The sequence below is a fragment of the Streptopelia decaocto genome (genome assembly GCF_964273445.1).
Source record: "Streptopelia decaocto genome assembly, chromosome: Z".
Lineage (NCBI taxonomy): Eukaryota > Metazoa > Chordata > Aves > Columbiformes > Columbidae > Streptopelia > Streptopelia decaocto.
Genome location: NC_138657.1, coordinates 45,959,771 through 45,983,353, shown reverse-complemented (window position 1 = coordinate 45,983,353; position 23,583 = coordinate 45,959,771). Strand labels below are relative to the sequence as shown.

Genomic DNA, 23,583 nt, shown 5'->3' with positions numbered 1-23,583 from the left:
CGTGCCCCCCGCCCCTAGCGCTGCCCGGCGGAGCGCGGCCGGCGGCTGGGCGGCCGCTGCCCTGGCTGCCAGACAGCGCGGGGACGTGGGGCTGCGGATTATTGCAGACTAAGCAGTCTGGCGCTGCAGCAGCGGGCGGGGGAAGGCGGGCGGGAGCGGGCAGGCAGGCAGGCAGGCAGGCAGGGGGAGTGTGTATGTGTAGGGAGGGGACGGGAGGGGTGGGGGGAGAGCTGGCAGCCAGCCAGCTACCATCAGAATTAGCTCATTGTTCCGTACAACCAGCACTGGCAACCAAAATCCAGCCTTAGAGAGAGGGAGAGAGAGACTTTCCCCCAGCCACCCCCACCCCTTTTTCTTTTTTCTCCAAGGCTGCACTTTGGAAGAGGTGCAGTCATTCTTCCCCACACCCCCTACCCTCTCTCCACTCCCCCAACTATAAATTCCCTTCTGTAGCATGCTGCCCTTTTTAAATCCACATTTGTGTTTCAGATCATGTAGAAAGGACAGAAAGTGAGCAGGGAGCGGGGGCTTTTGTCTGTAAGTATATGCAATTCCAATCCACAAAATTTTATTTTATTTTTTTTAATTAATCCTCTCTCTCTCTCTCTTTGTTTCTTTTCATTTTCTTTTGTCCTTAGCTGGACTTTGCTGCAGCTTGCCTTTCCCCCTCTCGGTGCACATTTCCAAACAGGCTTTCTTAAAGAAGATGAGGAAACGTGCAGTATATGTATTTAACTCTTTGTCTTTATGCTTTACGGCTGAATTTCTAGGCTGGGGATTTTTCTGCACACATGCAAGAGGAGATGAGAAGTGGTTTACTAAAACTGTTTCCTTTTTTTTTTCTTTTGCACTCCACAAACACCAAAATGCATTTTGAACCTAATGCATTTAGCTTTTTTAGCATGCATGCAAGGCTCTAGGATTGTTTTTTTGTCTCTTTTCTTCTCCCTTGTAAAACGAATCTCCCTCTTCTCCGCCCTGACACTGGATTCCTCTCAGGCTGCTAGGGTTTATTTTTAGAAAGCAGTCATTCTTGCAACAGCCTTCTGCCTTTTTGCATGTGCAGCAGTTAAATTTCGGGTTGTTCTTTTGAGAAAAAACAAACAAACAAACCAAAACAAAGCCAAATATATTTTCGTGAACATGTAGTTATGTGCTTTCTTTCAAACATTTCTGTGTACATTTATAGATATATTAGTTTGCAGTTTTAAATTCAATATATATGTGTGTGTTTGTGTGTAAACATGACTCATACCTAATTACATTTCATACATACACACTATAGGTAAGAAATATATAATCAATAGAAGAGAATTTTAGTTTTTCTCAATAGATGAAAACTGATAAGGGAGCTATGCTACAAATTCGGTCAATTAAGAGAGTGGTAATTTAAGGTACCATTAAATGAGGTAGGACCTACTCTCTTTTTTTCTCTCTCCATTTAAAATAGGGAGGTGTGTGGAACAGAGAAATCTGGAGGTTATGTAATGCAGTGCCATTTCCAAAAATACCTGCTCTGTGGGCCATTACATTGTGGAAGCCTGACACTTATACTTGTTTCTTGATTGCAAAAGAACTCACTTTATAGTATATCTGAGAACAATGGACTACCTTTACAGTAAGCATAGGGTGATGGGTTTTGTCCTCTTCATGGATTTTTAGGTATGTTAAAATTATGCATAGTGCTCTTCAGAGATATACCAAGTACTAAGAATAGCATAGGGTTCTGCAAATCCAGGTACCGGGGATTCCTTTGTCCTATATTTAAGCCTACAGACCACTGAAGTGCAGAGATGCATGACAGATAAGCGTCAATGTGGTTAGAATAATTTGCATGACTTTAATCTTAACCACTGAAGCGTACACTTGGTTCACCCACAGTTATGCTGGCAAAAAAATACGTATTAAATATTGTCACAGTTGGAATTACTTTTTTTTTCATTTTTTTATTTTCTAAATTGTTTTCAGGTTATTCTCCTTGTGCTACTTCAGAGAAACTGCAGTCCCAAGACTTAACAGAATCTAAAAATGGTAAGAATTAGTTGCTTTAGCAAAGAATTTTTTAAAAAATAAAAATAAACCTTATTTCTCTATCCCCAATGTTTATTTATAACTATGACCTTTGTAAGACATACTTTTTGAGGCTATGGGGATTTGGCACACAATGACTGATGTACTCTGAAAACCTTCGTATGTTTGATTTTCTTGCCTTTTTTTTTAATAAAAATGTGAAATCCCTCTTTGTGCAGTAAGGTTTATTTAATTGAAACAAGAAATGTTTAGGTTACTATGAAAAATACACATCATAACACATGTAGGAATACATGCAGACAAAACAATATCCAGTAATTTCAGCACCACCACCTTCCTCCCAAAAAGAAGAAATAGGTCATTGCACTTAGAAGTGAAACAGATTTAATGTTAAGTCTATCAGGGAAGTTCATAAGATGCAAGGTAAATTTTCTTGTTATTTGGTAATTTTTTCAGGTTAGCCTTTCTTTGTGGTACAAATCTGTTCCAGAAAAAAATGTCTAGGCCTCAGCCCAACTGAACTTACAAACACTTAGCTGAAATATAATTACTAAAAAATAGTGAACAACGATCCATTTCCTTCAGTGATGTGTTTATATTTTTACTGATTTAAGCCCATTTGTTATATTCTGAAATACTACTGCTAACAAATACCTAATTTTAAAGATGAAACTTTATAAATATAGGTATTGTGTAACTGTGGTATTCTCTGAGAAGGACTTTCTTTGTTTTTAATGAAAAAATACATAAATTAGGCAAAATTAGTTTAGATGCTGTATAGTCATATAGCATTCTTGATTGAAGATGCAGCTATTCTAGAAACATGTCTGAATACATGTACTGACATAAATGTGATATATTTTAGGTGCTACATGATAATATCATGGTCAAAATCTGTTAATTTGTGTGAGGCAATAGCTTGTCTGAAGTAGCATTGCATAGGGTGTACATTAGAACAGAATATTTTCCAAAGTGTGAAGTTCTCAGGAACATATTAAGATTGTGTTTAATTAATTGCATTAACTATATTATTCTTGTCTGGTTCTTTGGGTTTTTTTTGGATTTGTGGGAGGAGGGATGATCAAAAGATGTTTAAAATAAGCAAATATAAAATCTGTTATAAAGGCTTTATTTCTTTTTGGCTCTTTGTTTTATATTATTCCTAGCTGCAAAAATAAACCTGCAAATTCTGGAGTTTTAGTCTATTCTGGAACCTACTTTCATCAAAGTGCCTTGCTCATCTATGTATAAATGAATAGTTGGGGGTGGGGAATTAAAAGAGAAATGATTCACTTAAACTGTGAATAGAAATCATGTTAAAATACATTTTGTTCACAGAACTTTGGAATATTAGATAAGGCAACTGTTTTCCTACCAACGCCAAGGTGACAATCAGCCCACATTTTTGGATGGTATACAGGCTGTTATGTGCAATATATGCCTATCTGTGGAACAAAAGATTATTTTAAGTTTAGTTGGGCAAAAATAGCCACTGATTTTTACCAGCAGATGGTTCTATAAAACTAGTAAGGTTCCTGTAGTAGTCAATGAAACCAGTTTTGTAAAGCCAGTCTCTGGACCAGAACATAAAATGCAATTTATAGCTATCCAAATGCATAAAATAATAGAACTACCTACCTGTGTAGTCCTATTGTTTGTTTTGCATTTTAACATAAATAAAAGTATAATTTGGCTGGTTTTGCATTTTTGTTGTTACTAAAAGGCCCAATTCTACTTTTGTGATTGTTGATCAGAATTTCAATGTAAGAAAGACTAGGTTTTGCCCCAACTTGCAAGGTTTACTAAGATGTGATACTTGGCAGAATCTCTTCCGCTACCACCACCCTTTTTTTCCCTTTCCATTTTTGGCACAGTAACACCCAATGTAATTTTAGGACAGACCACTGACACACTTTCCTTACAGTAGTGGATGTACTTTTCATTGGCATATTTCTATTTATTGCAAGTGTTTCCTTAGCCATTCTAATCTGCAGGAAAAAAGTCTTCTTTGCATCTCAACGCTTTCTACACTGGAACACATGATTGTTTAAGGGCTTACTTTGTTTTTGATGAAACAGCATATGCAAAGGCTCTATTCTACTCTCACTGGTCAGTGAGAATTTAGCTGATGCATTTCACTAGGCTGAACTAAACCTTGAAAAATGGGGAAAAATGACCTGCTTATTCCTCTGCTAAACTGAAAGTTCATTAATTCTTTAGCTAAGCTACAGTAAAATTAAGAGTGACTAGAATAAACTTGTTGAGTGAGAACAAATGAATTCTTGGTTTAACTTCACTTGCTTGCCTTCTTAGTTTCTTAATGTTCTTATTCCATAAAATGTTTCTTAAACTGCTTACAAGTAAAAGCAAATAACTTAGCAGCTTAGTTTTCAATATTACTTTTCTTTTTCCTAGACTTGGAATTATGATTTCCTCTAACCTGGTTAATTAATCTTTCTTGGAGCTGTGTAATAATAACATCATCAATAATTGAAAGTAAATAGAAAATCAGAAGAGCAAACTTTCTATTCTTCTTACAGTTTTAACTCGTGGATATTTTGAGTCATCTTATACAGGAACAGCTGCCATTTGAGGATCTGTCCTTACTTGTGTGCATTTCCTTAAGTGACCCCCTAAAGGAAGAAAGAACCTTTTATGTTTGTTTGCAATGCATGAAGTCCTGAGGTGATTTAAATTGCTATTTTTATTTGAAAATCTTAAATTTCTGTATAAGATCTTCATAGAAAGTGCTGTATTTTAGTGCTTATTAAGGAAAAAAGAAAAAAAATGGAGCTAACTACAAAAAAAAAAAAAAAAAAAAAAAAGTTTCTTGGCCTATGTGATCCAGTCATTGAAACAAAGGATCTTGTCAGAAGAGTAAGAGTATGGAAGTCTTAATTCCAGTTTTCAGTGACCTCAAAGAAGACTTTTAGCAAAACCAGGAAAGGCTTTTTTAATGGTAAATGTTTGTTTTTAAAGAAAGAGATCGAACAGTCATTTCAGAGACTTGAGAAAGTGGTCTGTTTACTTCTGAAGCACTCAGGTGTGTCCTTTTCCCCTGCTCATCTTGCAGTTCATTTCCGGACTTCAGTTCTGAGAGTTTTCAGTGCAGGTCCTAAGGAATTTAAACTAATGTAAAAGTGCATATCAGTAAACAGATACATCCTTAACAATTTTATTTTGACCTACCTGAAGATAAACAAAATATATTCTGGAGCATCTCATTAATTTATTTCTGTCTTACTGTGATTAGATGGCTTTCTTCTTAAGCACTAGTGGTATGGAATCTCTAGTGTAGGTGTCATCTCAAAACAAAAAGGCCTTGGAAGGAGGTCATTTGGACTGAACACATCTTGTAGCATATCCTTACCTGAACTGGATCAGATTTGAGGTTTTTCTATTATTTGCATTCTCTGCATTTTATAGTCTCAGAGAAAAAAGAGAAAAATGAGATTATGGCCTTTCAGAAAACTGTTAGGGAAGAAGCTTTTCCTCATTAAATCAGAGAGAAAGAAATGACAACTTGTATTTTGTTGAAGAGAAAAAAAATCATCCAATTTTTTCTTTTTGCAGTTCATAGGGAAATGTGTAATATCATTTAAGTTAGGTAAAGGTACTTATGAGGCAAAGCTTATATTTAAGATTTCGTCCCAGTTTAGCCATTACAAACCTCTTTCCAGTGAGCTATATGCTGGTATCTTTACACATTCTGTATTATTTGGTGTCTATAAAATGACTTAAACTTACTTGGAAAAACTGTTCATAACTTCAGGATTATCTGTTGAGAATGGAGCCCGGGATTGGTCTGGCAAACGCAGGCTTTATTTTGAACTTTTATATGCTCTGAGGAATAAAAACAAAGCTACTAGGATGATACATAATGTCCAGCCTAATGCTGGATATACACTGGATGAATGCAGCTCCTGATCTGGCATGAGGAAACTCATGCATCTTAGTTGATTATTACCAAGTCTGGAACTTGAATTTCCTTTACAGTAGTTCAGAGCTGTATAGGAGCTGTAGGACTATATCAGATCCTCTTCTTTTCATGGGCAGCCATGGGCAGAATTTGATCAAGAGCAGGAATTAAGAGAGATGAAAGCTAAGCAGTTTTGGCCATCTGAATGTGTATATTGTGTTTTTTTATTATGTTTATGTATTGTGCATGAAGAAGGCATTGGATGCAGTTTGCTCAATACTACATGATTCCTGAAGACTTATGGAGAATTAAAGGCTTTCCATCTTACAAAATAAGTAAGCAGAAACACAAACCCACTTTTTGCAATACTTCTGCCAAATCAGCTGTTCAACTGTGCAGAAAAATAACCCCACCTTTACTTGATTCTGTCCAGGAAAATTTAAAATGGGGTTTTAAAAAAGGTAATTTTTGTCCAAAGCTATAGATGCTGTGCATATTATATGCACATATAATATGCACATGAAAAAACAAAAGCTCTGCGTATATATGTTTCTATACAGTCACAAAACATGCATGCTCTGGGTGCTGAAATTTTGTGATTATGTAACAGCATACTTCATTTGAACAGAACTGTGTTGACACATGGAGTTGGAGGTTTACATACTACTTTGTCCAGGACAAACCTTTACTGAACTTTTTTTGCACAAAGTCTGAAATCTTGGAAAATCAAAACTAAGAATTAATATGCATCTTGTAACACTATAGTCATGACGTTGATTTTTAAGTCACTGGGTCTAAAACCCTCACCAACAATCTTTACTCTTTTTTTGCTGCCCCACACCTGATCCTTATGTGCAGGGCTAAAGAGAGGGACTACATTTAATACCCGTAGAGCAACTTCATAAACATAATTCAGTTAGTATAATTGACCAGGACAGGATATTTTAATAAAAATATTTAAAAATATTTGTATTTTGTTTTTATTTCAAATTTTTATTCACCTCATTAAACCATATTGGTTAAGGGTGCAATCTGGAAAGGTGCAAAGATGTTCTTTTCAAATGTTTAATGTAGAATCATACTATGAATCATTGTTCAAGTCTTAGATGAAATTCTATTTAGACTGCTGGTCTGGCAAATTCACTGTAGCACTACTGAATGAATCCCTATGTAAATGTTCCTGGGAGGATTCCTGATGTTTCCTTCTGTAAATACTGCATTTAAAAAAATAAAAACCACCCTCAAAACTGGTCGTGTTTTCTCATCCTGCAGGAAGAAATGTTTCTGGATTTTTTTTTTTAATACTAACCTTATTGTCTGTCTAGTTGTGTAGCATACCTGTGTAAGAAAAAGTTGAAAAAAGTTATAAGAAATTTGGGTATTCTTAGTGAAGGTGGTGTAATGCTTGGTTTACTATGTACTTTTTCAGAAAAAAACTCTCAAATTCTTGCAGCATTGATGTTTAGAAGGCATGCATTGGCATCATAGAGCTACTCAAGTTAAAGGGGAACAGATCTTCCTTCTTTGTTTTTACATTACTATATCTGTGATAGATCTCCATCATGAAAGAGTATGAGTTTAAATAGCTCTGTTCCTGCTGACAGAAGAAAATCCTGTGGAAATATTGGTAAATGTCCTTACCCTTAATTTCTCAGCTAATGAATTATATAAGACAGCATATACATATCCCAGAAATAGTACTTGGCAGGAAAGTTGTTTTCCTGTGTGTGTCCTCATTAGAGGAGTTCCAGAACCCATAGATATTAATTTCAGCCTACAGAACATACATGATAGTTTGAATTTTTGTATTTGAAGTAGCAGTTAAGCTACGTTAAATGATACTAGATGCTGGTAATATGGTGACTGCAGGTAAATGTACCATAATGCTTTCAAGCACCTGTTACGATATCATTAGCTGTGGTCATTACATCTCTTTTAGTGAGGTAAGTACTGACTGTACAATGTGGTTCTGTCTCCTATTTCCAAGAGATTACTGGGGCTTTTAATACTTGCCTGAAATATGCTGGTTGGACAAAAGGTTGGTATCTCATGAGGGAAAAGGCTTTCATGGCTAGGCTCTGCAGCAAAAGCAGTCAGCAGGGGCAGTGAGCTTGCCAACACTTGGAGAACAACATCACTTGTTGGATTTATGGTCATTTTTCTGGTATGTGTGAGAAGTTTAAACAAAGTTAAACAAAAATCAAAACAGTTTTTGTCTAAAGCAGTGTATTAAGTCTTCTGTAAGTTATGGTATTCAAGCTATTAATTTAGAAAATTTTTAGGGAATTAAAAAACAAAACATGTTCTGGGATTCAACTCGGTCTGTACATTTTTTGTACCCGAAAATTGAAAGGGGGGAATTGGGAGAGCACACAGGAGAAGCATTATTCTGGGCTGTCTCTGGTCTTATTCTTTGTTCAGGATTGCCCTACTGGCCGCTATTATTGCTGGTCTTTCCCTTAAAAAAAAAACTCAAGCAAGGAAACGAGGCTAAATGGACGTTTTGGTCAGGCTGTGACCATGCTGCTTTTCTTCCTCCTCTGTTGCTCCCATAATTTGGCAGTGTGGCATGTGGAACTACTGAAGAACTTACCTGTGCAGCCTTTGGTCATGAATTTTGCTGCCATGCTGAGTGTTCACCTGACTTTGTAACTTGGGACTTGTTTCTGGTCTTGTTCTGCAGTAACCATTAGATGTAGATACAAATGGTTACTAATTAAACTTTTTATTACCTTATTGCACTTGAGCAAATTACAAACTCATATGTAATTGACTGAAAACTCAAATAATATTTTAATTGTCTGGCTTGTTAACTCTTGTTTTTTTGTGTGTGCATATTAAGTAAAATAACAAAAGCTGTCATTGTAGTACAGAGGCAAACAAAATGAAGTGAAAAAGGTGCTGGATTGCACTGGATTTTGAGTTTAGTTTTCTGGAGTAATGTTTTAAGTTTTCAGAGTCCACGCACAGAAATTTACTGGTGGAATAGTTCACAGGAATTTCCTTGGTTAATGAAACTTTCTGTATGATATATATTTGTTTCTTCTTATTGTTTGGGAATAATTGCATTTCTTTTCCTTTCAAGGAGTGTGATAGTCTGGTAATGAGCATCTTTGTTAAATTCATTAATTCAGTCAGAAGTTAGATGAGTATTTATGACAGTATTCATGATGTACACCTTGACATTTTTTCTCTTACTCTTCATATATATGGTAAATATTAACAAAGCTTTCAGTGGGTTTTGCATATTAATGAAGCAAAAAAGCACCATGAGAGGAATTGCAGCACACAAGCTAGATTCATCCTGAGTAGTGCAGAAAAGTGCAAATTGATTTCTGTGCCCAAAATTTACATTGCACTCAGGTGGTGTGGGAAGGATTCTTCTCCAGGGAAAAAGAGTGTTGTCTATAGCTAGCCTCATTCAATCATGTATTGCAGAATACAGCTAAAGTTTCTGCTGAGGGTTCGGGTCAGCTGAAGAATTTGGCAGAAGTGTGCTGACTATACTCAAGCTATACTAGCTTGTGTTTTCCCTCTGCTCAACACCATTCTCACAGAGTTTTGGAGGCCAGTAGTCACGTAAGACGCCTCTTGGTTAAAAGGGCCTGCTCCCAGTGCTTACTGTCTAGCAGCATCCTTTCCTGCAGCAAGGCTCTCTGCAGCAGTAGAGCCCATTAGTCTTAAAAGCATGTTTTAGCAAATTTTGCGGAGTCACTCAGATAATTTTCTTATATATGTCATGGGTTTCTGTAAGTACATGTACGAAAGTTTGAACCTATATAGTTTGGATGAGGGCAGGAATGAATTATTCCAAGAGGCTGATACAGATGGGACAAAATAGGAGACTACATAGGAGCAGACACTTACTTATAAACTGAATAACAGAAGCTTTAAGAACTATGAAAGAAAAAATGGATGAAGATGGGCTTATATGAGAAGCTTTGTACCTAAAATGTAGAAAAACTACTTCCAAGGTCACTTTCTTATGTTGTGTAGGAAAGGAGCAGACTTCTGTGAAATTGACAGAAATTAAAGAAGTGATGCACAGGACTGCAAAAAAACTCTAATGAATAAACTTGCCAATTCATGTGCAGCATGGAGAGGGGGATGCAAGGAAGAGCATACTTGTCTCATTTAGGCTTTTTCATCTGTTATGTGGTTGTGAGTTTGAGTCATCAGATGGAAAGGAATAAAAAGCAGCAGTAATATCTTCCCCGTGAAAAGGCAGAGCCATCAAAGGATGCTGATGCACACAAGTCAAAGGCAAGTTCAGATGTGCAGTTGTCCTGCCATGTTCTGCTGTTGTACTGCCATGTATTAATTCTTACTGTAATGGTAAGTAAAGTCTTGCCAAAAAGGTGGGCCACTTGGAGCAATCCCAGCCAGGAGAATGATTGTGTAATTATTCATCAGTTCTCTTAAACTGTTTAGCTACCTTTCTCTGCTGTGTGAAATTAACCAAGTTTAGTGATTGTGATTTCTTTCCCCCACTGATTTTTCAACGTTCATGGCACTGATAGAAACACACACTGCCCTGACAGTATACTGAAAATGTGAAGACAGTTTATTGGTAACTGTCTCTGTACCTTAACCCGAGGTTCAGACTTGTGATGCAGAGCCACACACACACACAAAAGTGATCAAGTTCACAAAATTGGCAGGCCTCACACCTGCTAAACCACATGTTCACACTATTTTTAAATAATTAAGGTAATGTAATTAAGTTGCATTTTAACTTGGGCAAGTTGTGGTTTCTGATGTTTCAACAGGCAAAGCTTTCCTGCCTAGGCTGTTTCAGTCAGCTTATCACAACAGCAGCATCTCATTTGATCATGAGTACAGCTTCGCAAATAAAACAAAGATTAATCAAAACTTAACTGACTCTGAAATAAGGAGTAATGATGAGCACTCTTGATGTAGCCCTGTCATTGCCCTCTCCACAAGGTTCAAAAGACAAGGCTGATTGAAAGCAGAATGCCACCCAACTAAACTCTTGAGAAGCAACAACCATTCACCTGACAGTTGCTTTATGTATTAAATCCTGCGTGCTAGGTTTGGAACATGGTGGACATTAATATTACATGCTTTCATAATGTTCCCCTCACAGTGTTAAAAATAAACTACTGCAGATGGGAACATTACCACTTGCACTGAAGTAAATGCATTGATCCTAGCACAAGCTTTCCTTCTGGTTCTGTTTAAATTTTTTTTTTTTTTTAACAGAATTATTTATTTGGTGTTCCAACAGTGGTGAAGTAAGATTTTCTGTTTATGCATCTGGATTGTGACGGTGGGCTGTTGGTTACAAAGAGAACTTTTTACTGCAGTGGGAGGCATTTGAGGGATTGAGAAGCACGTGGTAGAATGTGCTGGGAAGAGTTGTTACAGCTCAAACCAGCTGGTAACTAAGAAACTTAAAAAAACCCAACAACCTGCAAAGTTATAACTCTTTCATCTTAGAAGGCAACTATGTTATCATTTTTTGGAAAAGAAAGTGCATCACGACTCCATTTGTAAAGAAAATGTGGGAGACACTTTCAGTGATGCTGAGACCAGCCACTAAGGAAATAAACTGCAACTTTTCCTCTAGGAGCCTTAATACCATTGGTTTGTGTCATCACAACAGAGAAATGGTGATGAAAAATCCCCAAACTAAAGAAATATTAGTACAGAAATTACAAGCAGTGCTCCTATCCAGCTACACGGCTCATCCCCAGGGGAGCATGGTAGAAGGATGGTTGCTCTCTGTTCTGGGTTAGGTGCTGCAGGCACACAGCCCTCCATCCTCGCAGCTGTGCAAGTGTAGTTTGAGTGTTGCGAAGGGGAACAGCACACCCCTTCTCTTGATCATTTTACTACCCCGTTCCTTGGCATGTAGCCGTTTGTGCCTGCTGTTAGTCTGCTAATCCATACAGTAAAGCTTTTCCTCTTTTATTTTCCTTTTTTTTTTTTTTTTTTTTTTTTTCCTTCCTTTCTTCTAGGTAGGCTAGGGCAGAATTACTACAGATGGTCAACTTTTATTTGGAATTGGGAATTTCTAGAGTGCTTGTCATCATGTCCTTTTTGTTTTAAGTTTTTCCCACCCCAGAATTGGTTTATATGATGAAAAGGTTATCTGAAGGTTCTCAAAAGGTGGTTGCTGATGTACTCAGAGCAGAGTTGGTCTTCACAAAGCTTATAGTTTGGGAATCGAGACTGTGGTTAAATCCAACTCCTGTAAGTCTTGAATGAGACTTGATGAACAGGAATTCAGTTGTAGTCCACATGAATAAATAATTTTTTTAAAAAATTAAAAACGATATAAAAAGTAAGTGTGGAGGTTTTCTTGCTTGTTTCTTAACTATAAAAGCCTTAATGGTAGTGTGCTCATTTTACTAAGTTTAGCATGCCTTAAATCTGTTTATGTGTGGTGCTTTTTTTCCCTCTTGATGGATGTATCTGAAGGTTTGAAAGATGCTTTCAGTGAGTAGTAATGAAGAGTGGGTAGCACAAAATTAATTTTAGCATTTTAGTATGACTGATACAGTAGACTTAGTCCAACTCTGTTGAAATTATTTTATGTATCTGTTTTAAAGCTGGGCAACAGTTTGTGCTCCACTACTATTGCTCTTAAAGAGGACATGGCTTAAAATGGAAGAATGCTGGTTAAAGAGAGCCTTTGCAACAACAACGACAAAAGTTTTTTTGTTTGTTGGACAGAGGAGAAAAAAAATGTACTCTAGCAGTCCATCTGGTTTGACAAAAAATGTAGTAGTGAGTAGTTCTGGAGCCTGAGTGCAGTAAGAGCCAGTAAATAGACTGGGCATTTATTTTCCTCCACCTTTGCTTTTTCTGATTTTTAATCTTAATTTTTATTATTTGTATATTTTCAAGAGAATGGAGGCTTAAGAGTTCAAAACATGTTCTTTATAGATCAGAAATCCTTATTTCAAATTGGTGGTGATGTTTCAGGCAGAATTGCTTGTTGTTGTAGAACACTGTGTCAGACAGCACTTCCCAGATCACTGGGTTTCTTTCTCCCTGACTTCTCAAAGCAGAAGTGAATGGTTTTGTGTATCAGATGCTCTGCCAGGAAGGCAAACTTCCAAGGGTCGTAATGCTGTTAGTCAGATGTTTAGGGATGATCCACTCTGATAATTTATGGATGAAGTTAACTCACTTCATTTTTTTCCTAAAGGTTATCAAAAACTGAGGCTATCAGTTTGAGTCAGCTAATGATTCTTATGCCTTGTATAGATTTGCAGTAACTTCAGTTTTCAGTCCATCCTAAAGTTCAGTAATCCTGTTCTGAATCCTGATACTTTGGTTATTTAAGCCAAGCCTGTACTTGCATAGTAGTCACAGAGGAAGTACTAAGAAATGAAAATATGGTGTGTATCAATGGAAGCATTTATTTAGAAGTGTTTGCTTCTGCTAACTGCTGGAATGTTGTAAGCCTTATGCCCTACTCTGTAATGAACATTGCTTTGCACTTTTTCTCTCTCTATAGCTCAACTTGCAACATTATTATCAGTTGTTTTGAGCTGATGTAATGAACAAAAACGTTCTTGCTGTGTGTTTTAACACCCTTGTTGTCAGTGTATTTGAACATCTAAGCAGTTTCTGCATGTTATAAAGCATGTGGTACGGTAAGTTGTTGTAGTTGTCCTTTTTTTTTTTTTTTTTTTCCCTTTTATTCTCCCAGTAGATTGTAGTCAGTCCTATGTGGACTTTTCTATACTGGCATCTTTTTTCCATTCCAGAATCTTCTTCCAGTTAGCCAGGATCCAAACCACGATTCCCCAGCCTTTCAGCTTACAAGGCAGATAATTACAGTCTTTTGGCTGCCCATTCAGGACTTTGGTAGCTGTAGCAGAATAGCTACTGCATGTAGAGTAGGTCTACATTATTATAATCTACCAATACTGGCCACAGTAGTTGGTTTTGAAGAGATATTAAGAAAATAGGACATTACTGATTTTTTTTCTCCACATAAAATTACTGTGAAAGATTGCTGGGGTATTGTGTACAGGTGTTTTTTGTGGTGGCGGTGGTGGGTTTCGGTGTTTTTGTTTGTTTGTTTGTTTTTTACTGTGGAGCATAGTTACGGACCTTTTTTACAATTTACACCTTTATCCTCCTGCCTCATTCCCAAAATCCACCCTGAAACTCCAGTCCCTCTAATTTCTTATAAATTTAAGTTGAGGATCCTTTCTTTGTCATTTAATTGCAGGTGCTTATTTTATTCCTATTAATTTCTTAACAGAAATGACAAGTCCCATAGACTAACCTGAATATATCTCACACTGTATGGAAAATATAGAAGCTCATATTCATCATAATGAATAGTATTGTATTCTGATGTTTATCCTTGCTCCTGTAGGAAAAAAACCTATTTTTGTACAGTTTGCTGGTTTGAGCACTCGTGTCTTGTTGTAGAGCTGAACTGCTATGGCTGTTCCCCACCGTGAGTTTTCATACAAAGAATATGACTACACAATAAAATCAATGCACAGTTGTAGGATGGGTAATCAGTGATTATAAATAGCAATAGGAGAGCTCAAGGGTTACTTGTTATCTTTCATTCAAGTGTCTCGATTATTCAATGTGAGCATTAACTGATAAATTCAGAGTGCCCTGTCCTGTGTATTAGTTATTCTCTGTCAGCCATACCCAGATATTTTAACTGGCTTGTCTGAGATCATACTGTAATCTAAAACACAAAATAAAACCTGATGCTTTAATAGGTAGAAAGCACTGTAGTTTGTACTGTGGAAAATCATGGCAGAGTGTATCAGAGCAGCCTCTGCCCCAGGATCTGTGTTTTAAATTTCCCTCCTCTGCTACCTGCTTTGTAGTAGAGTTCAGGATTATCTCTTGGAAGATGATTTAGTAATCTTCTAATGATTTCTCCAAGCTACATCTAGTCCAGTTGTGGCAACTCATAGGCAACATGCAACTCCACAGAAAGGAAAACATTCCTCAGGTTTTCATATAAATACAATAGTAAGCAGGTCAGTAAAGCTGGTCCAATAGGAGTTTAAGTGACAAGGCAACTTTTGATTCCCAAAGTGCAAACAAGTTTGAATGGTGTAGTTTATAATGCGTAGCTCAAAACATTTACAGTTTGACATTCAGGCATTTTACAGAAAGAGTTCAATTCATAAAACCCTAAAGGCCCAGGAGGCAGACCCAACAGAAAAATTTAAGATCTTCAGTGTGGTGTGCAACTTATACTTGACTACTTCAGTGTTAAATGAGAGCAAGATGAAGAAATGCTCTGATCTTCATCCGGAATTTGAGAAACTGAAGCACAGGAGGTTTCCAGCTCAGATTCAGCGTAACTGAGGTGTATTAGCCTGGCATTTATTCACTCTAGCTTCACACTGTAGTCAGTGTCTGCCGTTGGATCTCACCAATTTTCCATAGTAAAATTTTCCTATAGCAGTCATAGGCCAGTACCCTAACTATTAAATCCTGCTGCTAGCTGTTTTATTGTATGTCTTTTATAATGTGCTGAAATTCCTTTAATATCTAAAATACAGGGTGCTAACTCAGAATTATAGCTGTGTAAATGATTTTAGAAAGTAGTAAGTTCTAGTTCACAGTTGCTTGTGAAGGGATTATCAAAGGTGTGTTGCCCTTCTCTCCTGCAGTCATCAACAAAGGTAATAATCTTCATTAAATGGTCTTTCATTGGTGACTTCTGGCAGAAGAGAATGACCGTGTGGTCTCACAATATTGCCAGTAAGTTTATTAGTAAGGACATCCTCTTATACATGATTTCTTCAAGAAATTTAAAAAAATCCATCCTACGCTCTTTTAAAAAAAGCCTGTTGAATGCTGATTGCCATAAACAATATAGTTGAAATACTCTAGGGACAGATCTTGTTGTCATGGGTACTCAAAAATAAGTACTGAGCATAAAATGCAGCTGGGTATCTCAGCCAAGCTCAGCTGACATACTCTTGGTTTTAGTAATGCAGTCTGTCACATGAACACCATTTGATTGCATTTAATGAATCACTCTTTGTTAGTAAGAAATTGTATATATTTATGTCACTACAGGTTTATCAACGAAGGTTAATGATTTGGGTAAGCCAGAAAATCTTTCCAACCAGCCGAGGGAATGGGGGATTTCCAAAGGTAAAGTTACTTATATAATTTCTATCATCTAATTAGCTTACTAAGATGAAAGTTTTCTAAAAAATAAACAAACAAAACCAAACACTGTAAGTTCAAGGGATTTCATTTTGTGACTGCTTCAAGAGAGCAGCCAGCTCTCATGATTTCATCACATGGTCTCATGGTATTCTGTTTTTCTTAAAGCCTTGTCTCCTTGAGCCAGGCAGTTAACTGAGGATTTCAGCTTTCATTTTAAAATGATGTTTTTAGCCTTCAGGCTTGCAGAAAACATGGACTCTTGCTGGCTACATACCAGAAAGAAAACACATGAATTTTCAAGAGCTCATATTTCTTAAGCCTGTTGTATGATTTTACAAACTTGACATGCTTGATTTTGGCAAGTCTGTCTTAACAATGCAGATAAGAAAGTCAGTGATAATGCAGGAGGAGGAAGGAGGTGTTGTTTTTATTTTCTGTTGTTAAGTTTGCTGCTTGTGCTTTACCTGTCTTGAGTAACAAGCATACAAAGCATGTCAGTTTTCATCTGAGTTTGATAATAAGTACTCCAACATAAATGTAGAAGTTGTGGCTTGTCAGACAAGATTCATAAGGTTTTGTTCTGCTACCATTGCTGGTTTCATAGATGTGAAACTAGATATGAAGTTTGAGTAGGCAAATACAACAGTTACTCAGAACCACAGAATGTACATGTTTTATTTCCATATTACCTTTCATGACTGACTAAAAATCTGTGAAAAAAAAAATGGCAGGTAAGTAAAGGAGAGAGCTTATGGAAAAATGTTTTGATTGTTTCAATTATTATCTAGACTCCAGCTACTTGTTAACAAAACTCTGCTATTCCATCTGGATGACATGATATTTTCCACACTTTTTCTTTATAAAGGAACTTGTTAAATTTAGAGCTGGGCTATTTGCAGTCTGTTGTTTGCAGACTCATGTGCCAGCATGCCAATCTTTAAATTAACATATATGGTAGTACTACCATTCTTAACATTCAAAGTATTTCAAAAGTTCAGCTGAGTAGGTTGACAGCAATGCCAGATAACAATGAATGTGCTGTACGTGGTCATACTTACATTAAATGAATTTGCTAATTTAATGAATCAGCTGTATGTTAACTACATGATTTTTGTTCAAAATTTTAAGCTAGTAGCTTTTAGTGAGTTGTCATTCATCATTAAGCAGAGTTGCTCCTGAAACAGAGGGATCAAGCTGTGAACTCTTGCAGCATAGTTAGTAACAATGGTGCATTATATTTGATTTATGAATACCCATGGTTTTATGCCATATATAAATTTTAAAAGTTTATCAAAAGGGATAATTGTTTCTCAACTAGTCAAAAATATTATATTATATTTCTTTTCTTTTAAAGTGATTGGACTCCTGCTTTTTAAATATGATGGATTTTTTCTAGCATTTATGTAATTTTTCAAAAGCTGTTTGACATATGCTATCAAGGACCAGTTTTTAGAACTAGATTTTAAATTTTATTTCACAATTGATCTTCAAAACAACTTGAATATTAGCTGCACACAAACTAGGTTCCAGAAGAGTATCAGCCTTAACAGAGACTGGGTGTCTTTAGAATCTAATTTTTTTCATCCATCTTATAAAACTAAATTGCTGAATAAGAGAGCAGAAAGTGCTCAATCTTTTAGCTCAGCTGTTTTGTATACTCAGTGCTAAACAGCTTGAACTACTGAAAGAATAATGTAAAATTAATAGAATTTTTTAAAACTGTTATTTCACATAAAAGTGCTTGTTTGTTTGTTTTCATGTAACCAACAAATGTAAAAGGATACATTTCTTAAAGACAATTTATTTCCAGACCCAGAAGGGTCATATGGAACTTTTTATCTTATGATTGTATGGCAGAATTTCAGGATGAGATTGTTTTCACAGCTGAAAAGGAACTGCCCAACACAATGCTTTTGGAAATTTGCCCAGAACTTTGGTCTGTGTAGTGTGCCTGTTCACATGTGTAAGTTTCTAGTTTTCTTCTCATATCCTGTAATGATACATAAGTATCAAATTCAGTCAACAAAAAAGCAAAAATATTATCATGAGGATGGAATTTTCTAGAGTCCTGTGAGGAAACATATTTGTGCAGCCGCTAAAATGTAAATGTTATTTTTTTGTTCTGAAATGGTCTTTTGCAAATCCCCTATTTGGCTCTGGCAAAGGTAAGGCATGTTTCTAAACCTTCCCTTGGCTTGCAGAGCCCTTCTGCATATGTGCTGATCGAAGTCTGCTCAGTTTCTCCATTTCTGATGCCCTGAAGGGAGAGGCACCATTTGCCCCTAGAAATGGATTTTACTCTGTGTTCAGCCAGAAAACTGCTCCTGGCTGTATGCAGTGCAGAACCCTGTGGGAAGTTCATCTACCTGAAAGCAGAAGTTATCCTGTAAACTGATAAAGACAGTGGGACAGCCATGGGGTGGCTTCATTCCTAGCACAGGCAAATGTAGCAGATATGGGTATTCCAGTGAAAATTATAGCTTTGATGAGCCAGGAAAGAAAAATTGCTGAAAACTGCACTTTCATGGTAGTTGTGAGACTGCTAGGTGTTTAATTCCTAATTCAGAAATTCACAACTCTCAGATCAGAAAAATTGAACTCGGAGAACTTCAATTTCTTAAACAAACTAAAAGCAATCTGCTTATATGACAAACATGTACTAAGCAATAAAGGCAATAAAATATATTTACAATTCTGATTCTTAAAAACATAACCCACAGTGTTCTGTTTTGGTTTTGTTGTTTAAGGTCCCATAGTGGCATAGCATCAACAAAATACTTCAAGCATGTGTTAGCCTTTAGGCTTCCTTCTGAGGCTTAAACTGAATCAGAAATTTAAATAATTTGCTGAATAGGCATTGACTTCAGCCAGTGAATGTTTAAGTATGGTTAACAAAAACCTACCGGAGACAGCTGGCTGATATGGCACATGTGGTGTCTCCTTACTTGTCCAGAGACAAGTAACACACTACATTGTCTTTGAGTGCTCTTTTCAGTGACTACTATAGGAAAGACACTTAATGGTGCATACTAGCTGCTTAAGCTGCAAGGTGTTTAAAAGATGAGAGATCCAAGCTGTAAAAGGTTCTCTTAACAATAAGATGATATTTTATAACTAAGACACGCTTTTATGTTGAAGGCCAAGTGCAGCATAAAATGCAGCTCGAGGGTTTAAAAGGGCAAGCAAACAACTTTATTGGTAGACAATACCATTAATGTCAGTTTTCTGATTACCCAAGTTGGTACTGAGTTGTACATTCTAAAGGCCTTGGTGCCATCTGTCAATTTGTGGCCATGAATTTTGCATTCATGACACCGTGTCTATCTTCTGTGCTTCACATGTGTAAAACAGGTAATTGCTCATTTTCAGCCATATTCATATTCTAGAACTACTGCACACAAAGCAACTGCAGGTACAGTTTTAGACCTGAGCTGTCCCAGCCATTATGGATGGCACCTTGGTTTGGCAGAAGTGAGAAAAATAATTTTGAGGAATAGTGTAAGAAAGTACAACTGGTGGTGAGCTGCAGAAAGTGTTGTCACTCTATTGCTTCTTCTGTAACTTTGCTGGGGTGGTTGGGGCCACCCCAGGTGTAGCAAATGTCCAAATTCCCCAGTTCAGCGGGGTAGGATGGTTGGTGGCTCAAGACTTGCATTTCGGCTGCTAGGACACACTTGTCCATCCCCAGTTGCAATATTTTCCTCAGATGCTGTAAGTCTTACCTGTTTTTAAACAATCCTTTCCTCTCTGTGGAATTACTATTTATTATATCAATTCAGCCATGTTTAGTAGGCATTTACTTCTGAGCTAAAGCTAGGGAACTATGGAAACCTTAGGACAGGAAAAGGGAGGACCTTGCCAAATGGACTTCACAAAGCACAGCTAATACTGTTTTTTTTCTCTCCACAGGGAAGTCTCCCCATTTCGAAGGAAATAAATCGTAAGAAGGAAAGTGAGGCAGGAGGGGCATGCCTGGTTCCAGTAAATGGCTATGGACACCGTTTCACCAAAACTGATTACCTCTACTATTTTTAATCATAATTTCTCCATTTGTATTACATATGGTGTATGGGTTTGATGAGGTCATGGTGTCATATATTGGGAATTGTTTCTGTGTAAATCATCAAGTGTAAGAAGAAACTATGGGACTCTGAGCCTTGCTTTAGAGAATAACAGTGGACAAACGTGTACCATAAAAAATAGTTTTTAACATTCTGACTCAAGTGAAAGCTCTCAGAATTTCACACTGTGAATCCATGTTTACAAACATTACAGGTGGGCCTTCAGGCCTAGTTCTACCACAGCAATGTCTTCCACTACTCAAACTCCACTGCTCACACACAACCGGTAAATTGCTCTCTCCATTTCCACCATCCCAAACTGCTTCTTGCAGAGGCTGAGAGTCCCCCCTTTTTTTTCATTTAGATGTAACAAACCTAGTAGTTTATTTTCATTGATTGTCTGTATATCTCTATATTTTATCCATGTACTCTTTTGATGTATAGAAGTAGTATGAAACTCATGGTTTCCTTGTGGTAAGTGATTGTGATGCTGCCACGGGATTTGAGACACTGATGAATGGTGCTATTTTGGACTTTAAATATGCTCCTTGGCAAGGTAGCTCTGATGGAGTTATTTTTTATTTCCATATTCTGAGAAGGTGTTGGTACTTTGTTTTTCTGAATGTTGTTCTTTTGACTGGACTGACTTGTTTACTTGTGTCTTCAGTGTGGCTTTCTTATTCAGTGCTGTAGGTGAGTAACTACTTATAGTGTACAAGTGAGGAACTGATTCCCTATCAGGGTCCACTCACAAACGTGCAGTTATAGTGGGAGCAATCACAAAACTGTAATTTACGTAAAATCTCCTTTCTGACTCCTATCCACCTAATGGAGAAAAATGAGCAATAACTTTCCACCAACCTCTCAAAATCTCTTTTGATTTTTGCCTTTAAAAAAAAAAAAAAAAAAAAAAGCCTTTTTTTAAAGAAGGGACAAGCTGTAATGCCCTCTTTAAAACCATAAAATAGGGGATATAGTAAGAAAAACACAGCAGATTTCTGGGAGAAGTCCTAAAGGGGAAGAGTACATTTCCACAGTACTGTCAACATGTGGACTTTACATTTTTGCTCTTGCTCCCAGACTACTATCAATACAAAACAACGCAAAACACAAAACTAAACAGTATCATCTACTCATGGAGTGTTGTTGTGTTAGACACAGTCTGAAAGCCCACCTTAATTTTTTATATAACTGTCTTTTAGCTCTTCCTTTTACAGGGCAGGCCTTGTTCTGAACTATACTAGCTTCTGACTGTTAAATACCAATGCATGCACTGCACTTCCTATATTTCTTTCCTTTCCCCACCTTCTGTATCCCTTTTCTTGTACCTTTTATTTTCCAATAGATTAGATATGTCTACTGTGCTGTATATAGGGCAAGAAGTAATATTCAGCAGTTGTGGCATTTATGTATAGTTGCAGTTGTGTACTGCTGAAAATGCAGGCTTTTGTAACAATGTGATCTTTAATAATGCACTACAAGTACCCAATGTATTTTAGCTATTTTAGTAGGATTTGTTCAATAAACATGCAAGCTCTAAGGATAGCCATGGTGTCTCTGTTTCCTCATTACAATTAGGGGAGGGCTCATTTTCTGTTTGTTTGCACCTGTTCTTTACGTGATTTCTGAGGTGGTTTTTTTTTTTTCAGTAATATCTGGTGAAGCAAAAGGTGATTCCTTTTGTTGTATGCTAAACAATAGCTATTAAGATAAACTAAATGCCAGACCTGGATCTGGGAAATTATAGCAGATAGACAATGGTAGTCATGTACTTCACTTTCAAGACTGCTGAATGGCTGGGTCAGATGTGATACATGATGCCATTTTTAGTAATCTCAGGAGGAGACTCTGGAGCTGTGCATGGTAAATACAACATATTTAATTTCCCACCTCCAATAAACTGAATTGAAAGGCTCTTTTCCTAGTGTGTGTAATATAGTTTAAAAGAATGTTTACATAGTCCTCTCTTCAAAAAAACAAACCAAAACAAAACAACAAAAAGAAACAACCAAACAAACAAAGTTCTATTGGTAGAAAAAGTAATATCTGCATTTCTAAGTTTTAGAACATGTATTGACCTAGAGAGGTGGCAGTAGGGCACGGATAGGGAACAGAGGAGGTTGGTGCTTCTCAGGTTGGTGAGGGGCCTTTCTGTAGCTGGAAAATTGATTAAAACTATTGGGAAAAGAAAAAAAAAAGCAGTGTATGTGTCTCACAGTCAGTTGATGCCGTACAGCATGATGGGCTGCCTTTTAAAATCCCTCATTAAATAATTACTTGTGCAATAGAAAGGCTAGTAAGAGTATTTTTAAAGCTTTGTGGTTAGTAAATTGATTCAGGAAATGTTGGTTCTAACTGCATACCTGGTAATAATGTACCATGGAGGATCTGGTGAATCAATCTTTATCCCTCAGCAAATCAAACAAGAAAAAGAAGATTAATTCTCCAAAATAGGAATAATAATGGATAGCTGTTTTTCACAAACCATTTTATGTTATGCGGATAAAATAATAAATTAGGAGCTAGCTACTGTTATCACCAAGCACCACATTTTAAAAGAAAAATAGGGCAGAACAACATGCGTTATCAATCTCATTCTAGTACTAAAAAGCTGTATTGTTAATTACCAATTGAAGAGACATCAACTGTTACACTTTGCAGTTTATGCCACCAACAACATCCTGAGGAAGTGGGTTAAAAAAAAAGATCAATATTTATAAGTTGATTCAGTGGGAAGTTAGCTAAATTCTGCCTGCATGTGGGTAAAGAAATGCAAAAGAACAGTAGCAGTTTAAAAGTAATATTACTTTAATGCCAGGCTCCAATTAAATATACTGCAATTAAATTTGCACTATTAAAGCTGTACTACCATATCACAAAAGAAAAAATAAATCAGATTTGAATACAATGCAAATGAGTCCAGCTCTGTCTCAACAGCATCATGTTCCTGTCAGGGGAAAAAAATAATAACCTGGAGTAAGCAAGCCAAGTGAGGTAGTAGTTTAGCACTACTCAGCATTGGCAGGGCTACAGCTGGAATAAGACATCCTACTTTGGCACCCCAGCTCAGAGAAGATGGGTGCCCAGTGGTGAGAGTCCAGAAGAACACAGCAAGTGTGGTGTGAACGATGGCACAGAATGTTCTTGATGGGGAGCGACTGAAAGAAATGGGTTGGTTTAGTCTGAGGTGAAGCTAACAAACTGCTCTTTGTGAGGACAGAGCAAGATAGTCTTGAGTGTCATAAGAGAGGGTGGGGTGATATCTAGAAATCTGGAAAATACTTTCAAAGGTGGAAGGATAGGAATGGGCTGGAGTAGGGTGACAAGGAGAGGCTATTGGATGTTCATCTTCTGAGATCTTTCAGAACAGGTTGGCGAGTATCTGTTATTTGAGTTACCTGTAACTCCTATCATGAAGTAACGATAGAC

The 23,583-nt window shown here is 36.9% G+C and overlaps 1 protein-coding gene across 2 annotated transcripts; it reads left to right on the top strand.

The window, feature by feature from the left end:
- Nucleotides 1-270: 270 nt before the first annotated feature.
- On the top strand, nucleotides 271-21,699 carry NREP (neuronal regeneration related protein). Of its 2 annotated transcripts, XM_082074565.1 has the most exons (5): nucleotides 271-385; nucleotides 490-537; nucleotides 1,969-2,031; nucleotides 15,998-16,075; nucleotides 20,003-21,699. In XM_082074565.1, the coding sequence occupies exons 3-5, from the start codon at nucleotides 2,029-2,031 to the stop codon at nucleotides 20,126-20,128; spliced, it is 207 nt and encodes a 68-aa protein (XP_081930691.1). In that variant the 5' UTR covers nucleotides 271-385; nucleotides 490-537; nucleotides 1,969-2,028; the 3' UTR covers nucleotides 20,129-21,699. The 2 variants fall into 2 exon arrangements, with proteins under 2 accessions (XP_081930691.1, XP_081930690.1); XM_082074564.1 differs by lacking the exon at nucleotides 271-385 and having other exon boundaries at nucleotides 399-537.
- The last annotated feature ends 1,884 nt before the right edge of the window (nucleotides 21,700-23,583 follow it).

What these genes read in the sequence shown, in the direction of transcription:
- NREP (XM_082074565.1), top strand. An exon ending in GGAATGGGGGATTTCCAAAG is followed by an intron (nt 16,076 to 20,002) that starts GTAAAGTTACTT and finishes TTCTCTCCACAG; the next exon opens with GGAAGTCTCCCCATTTCGAA.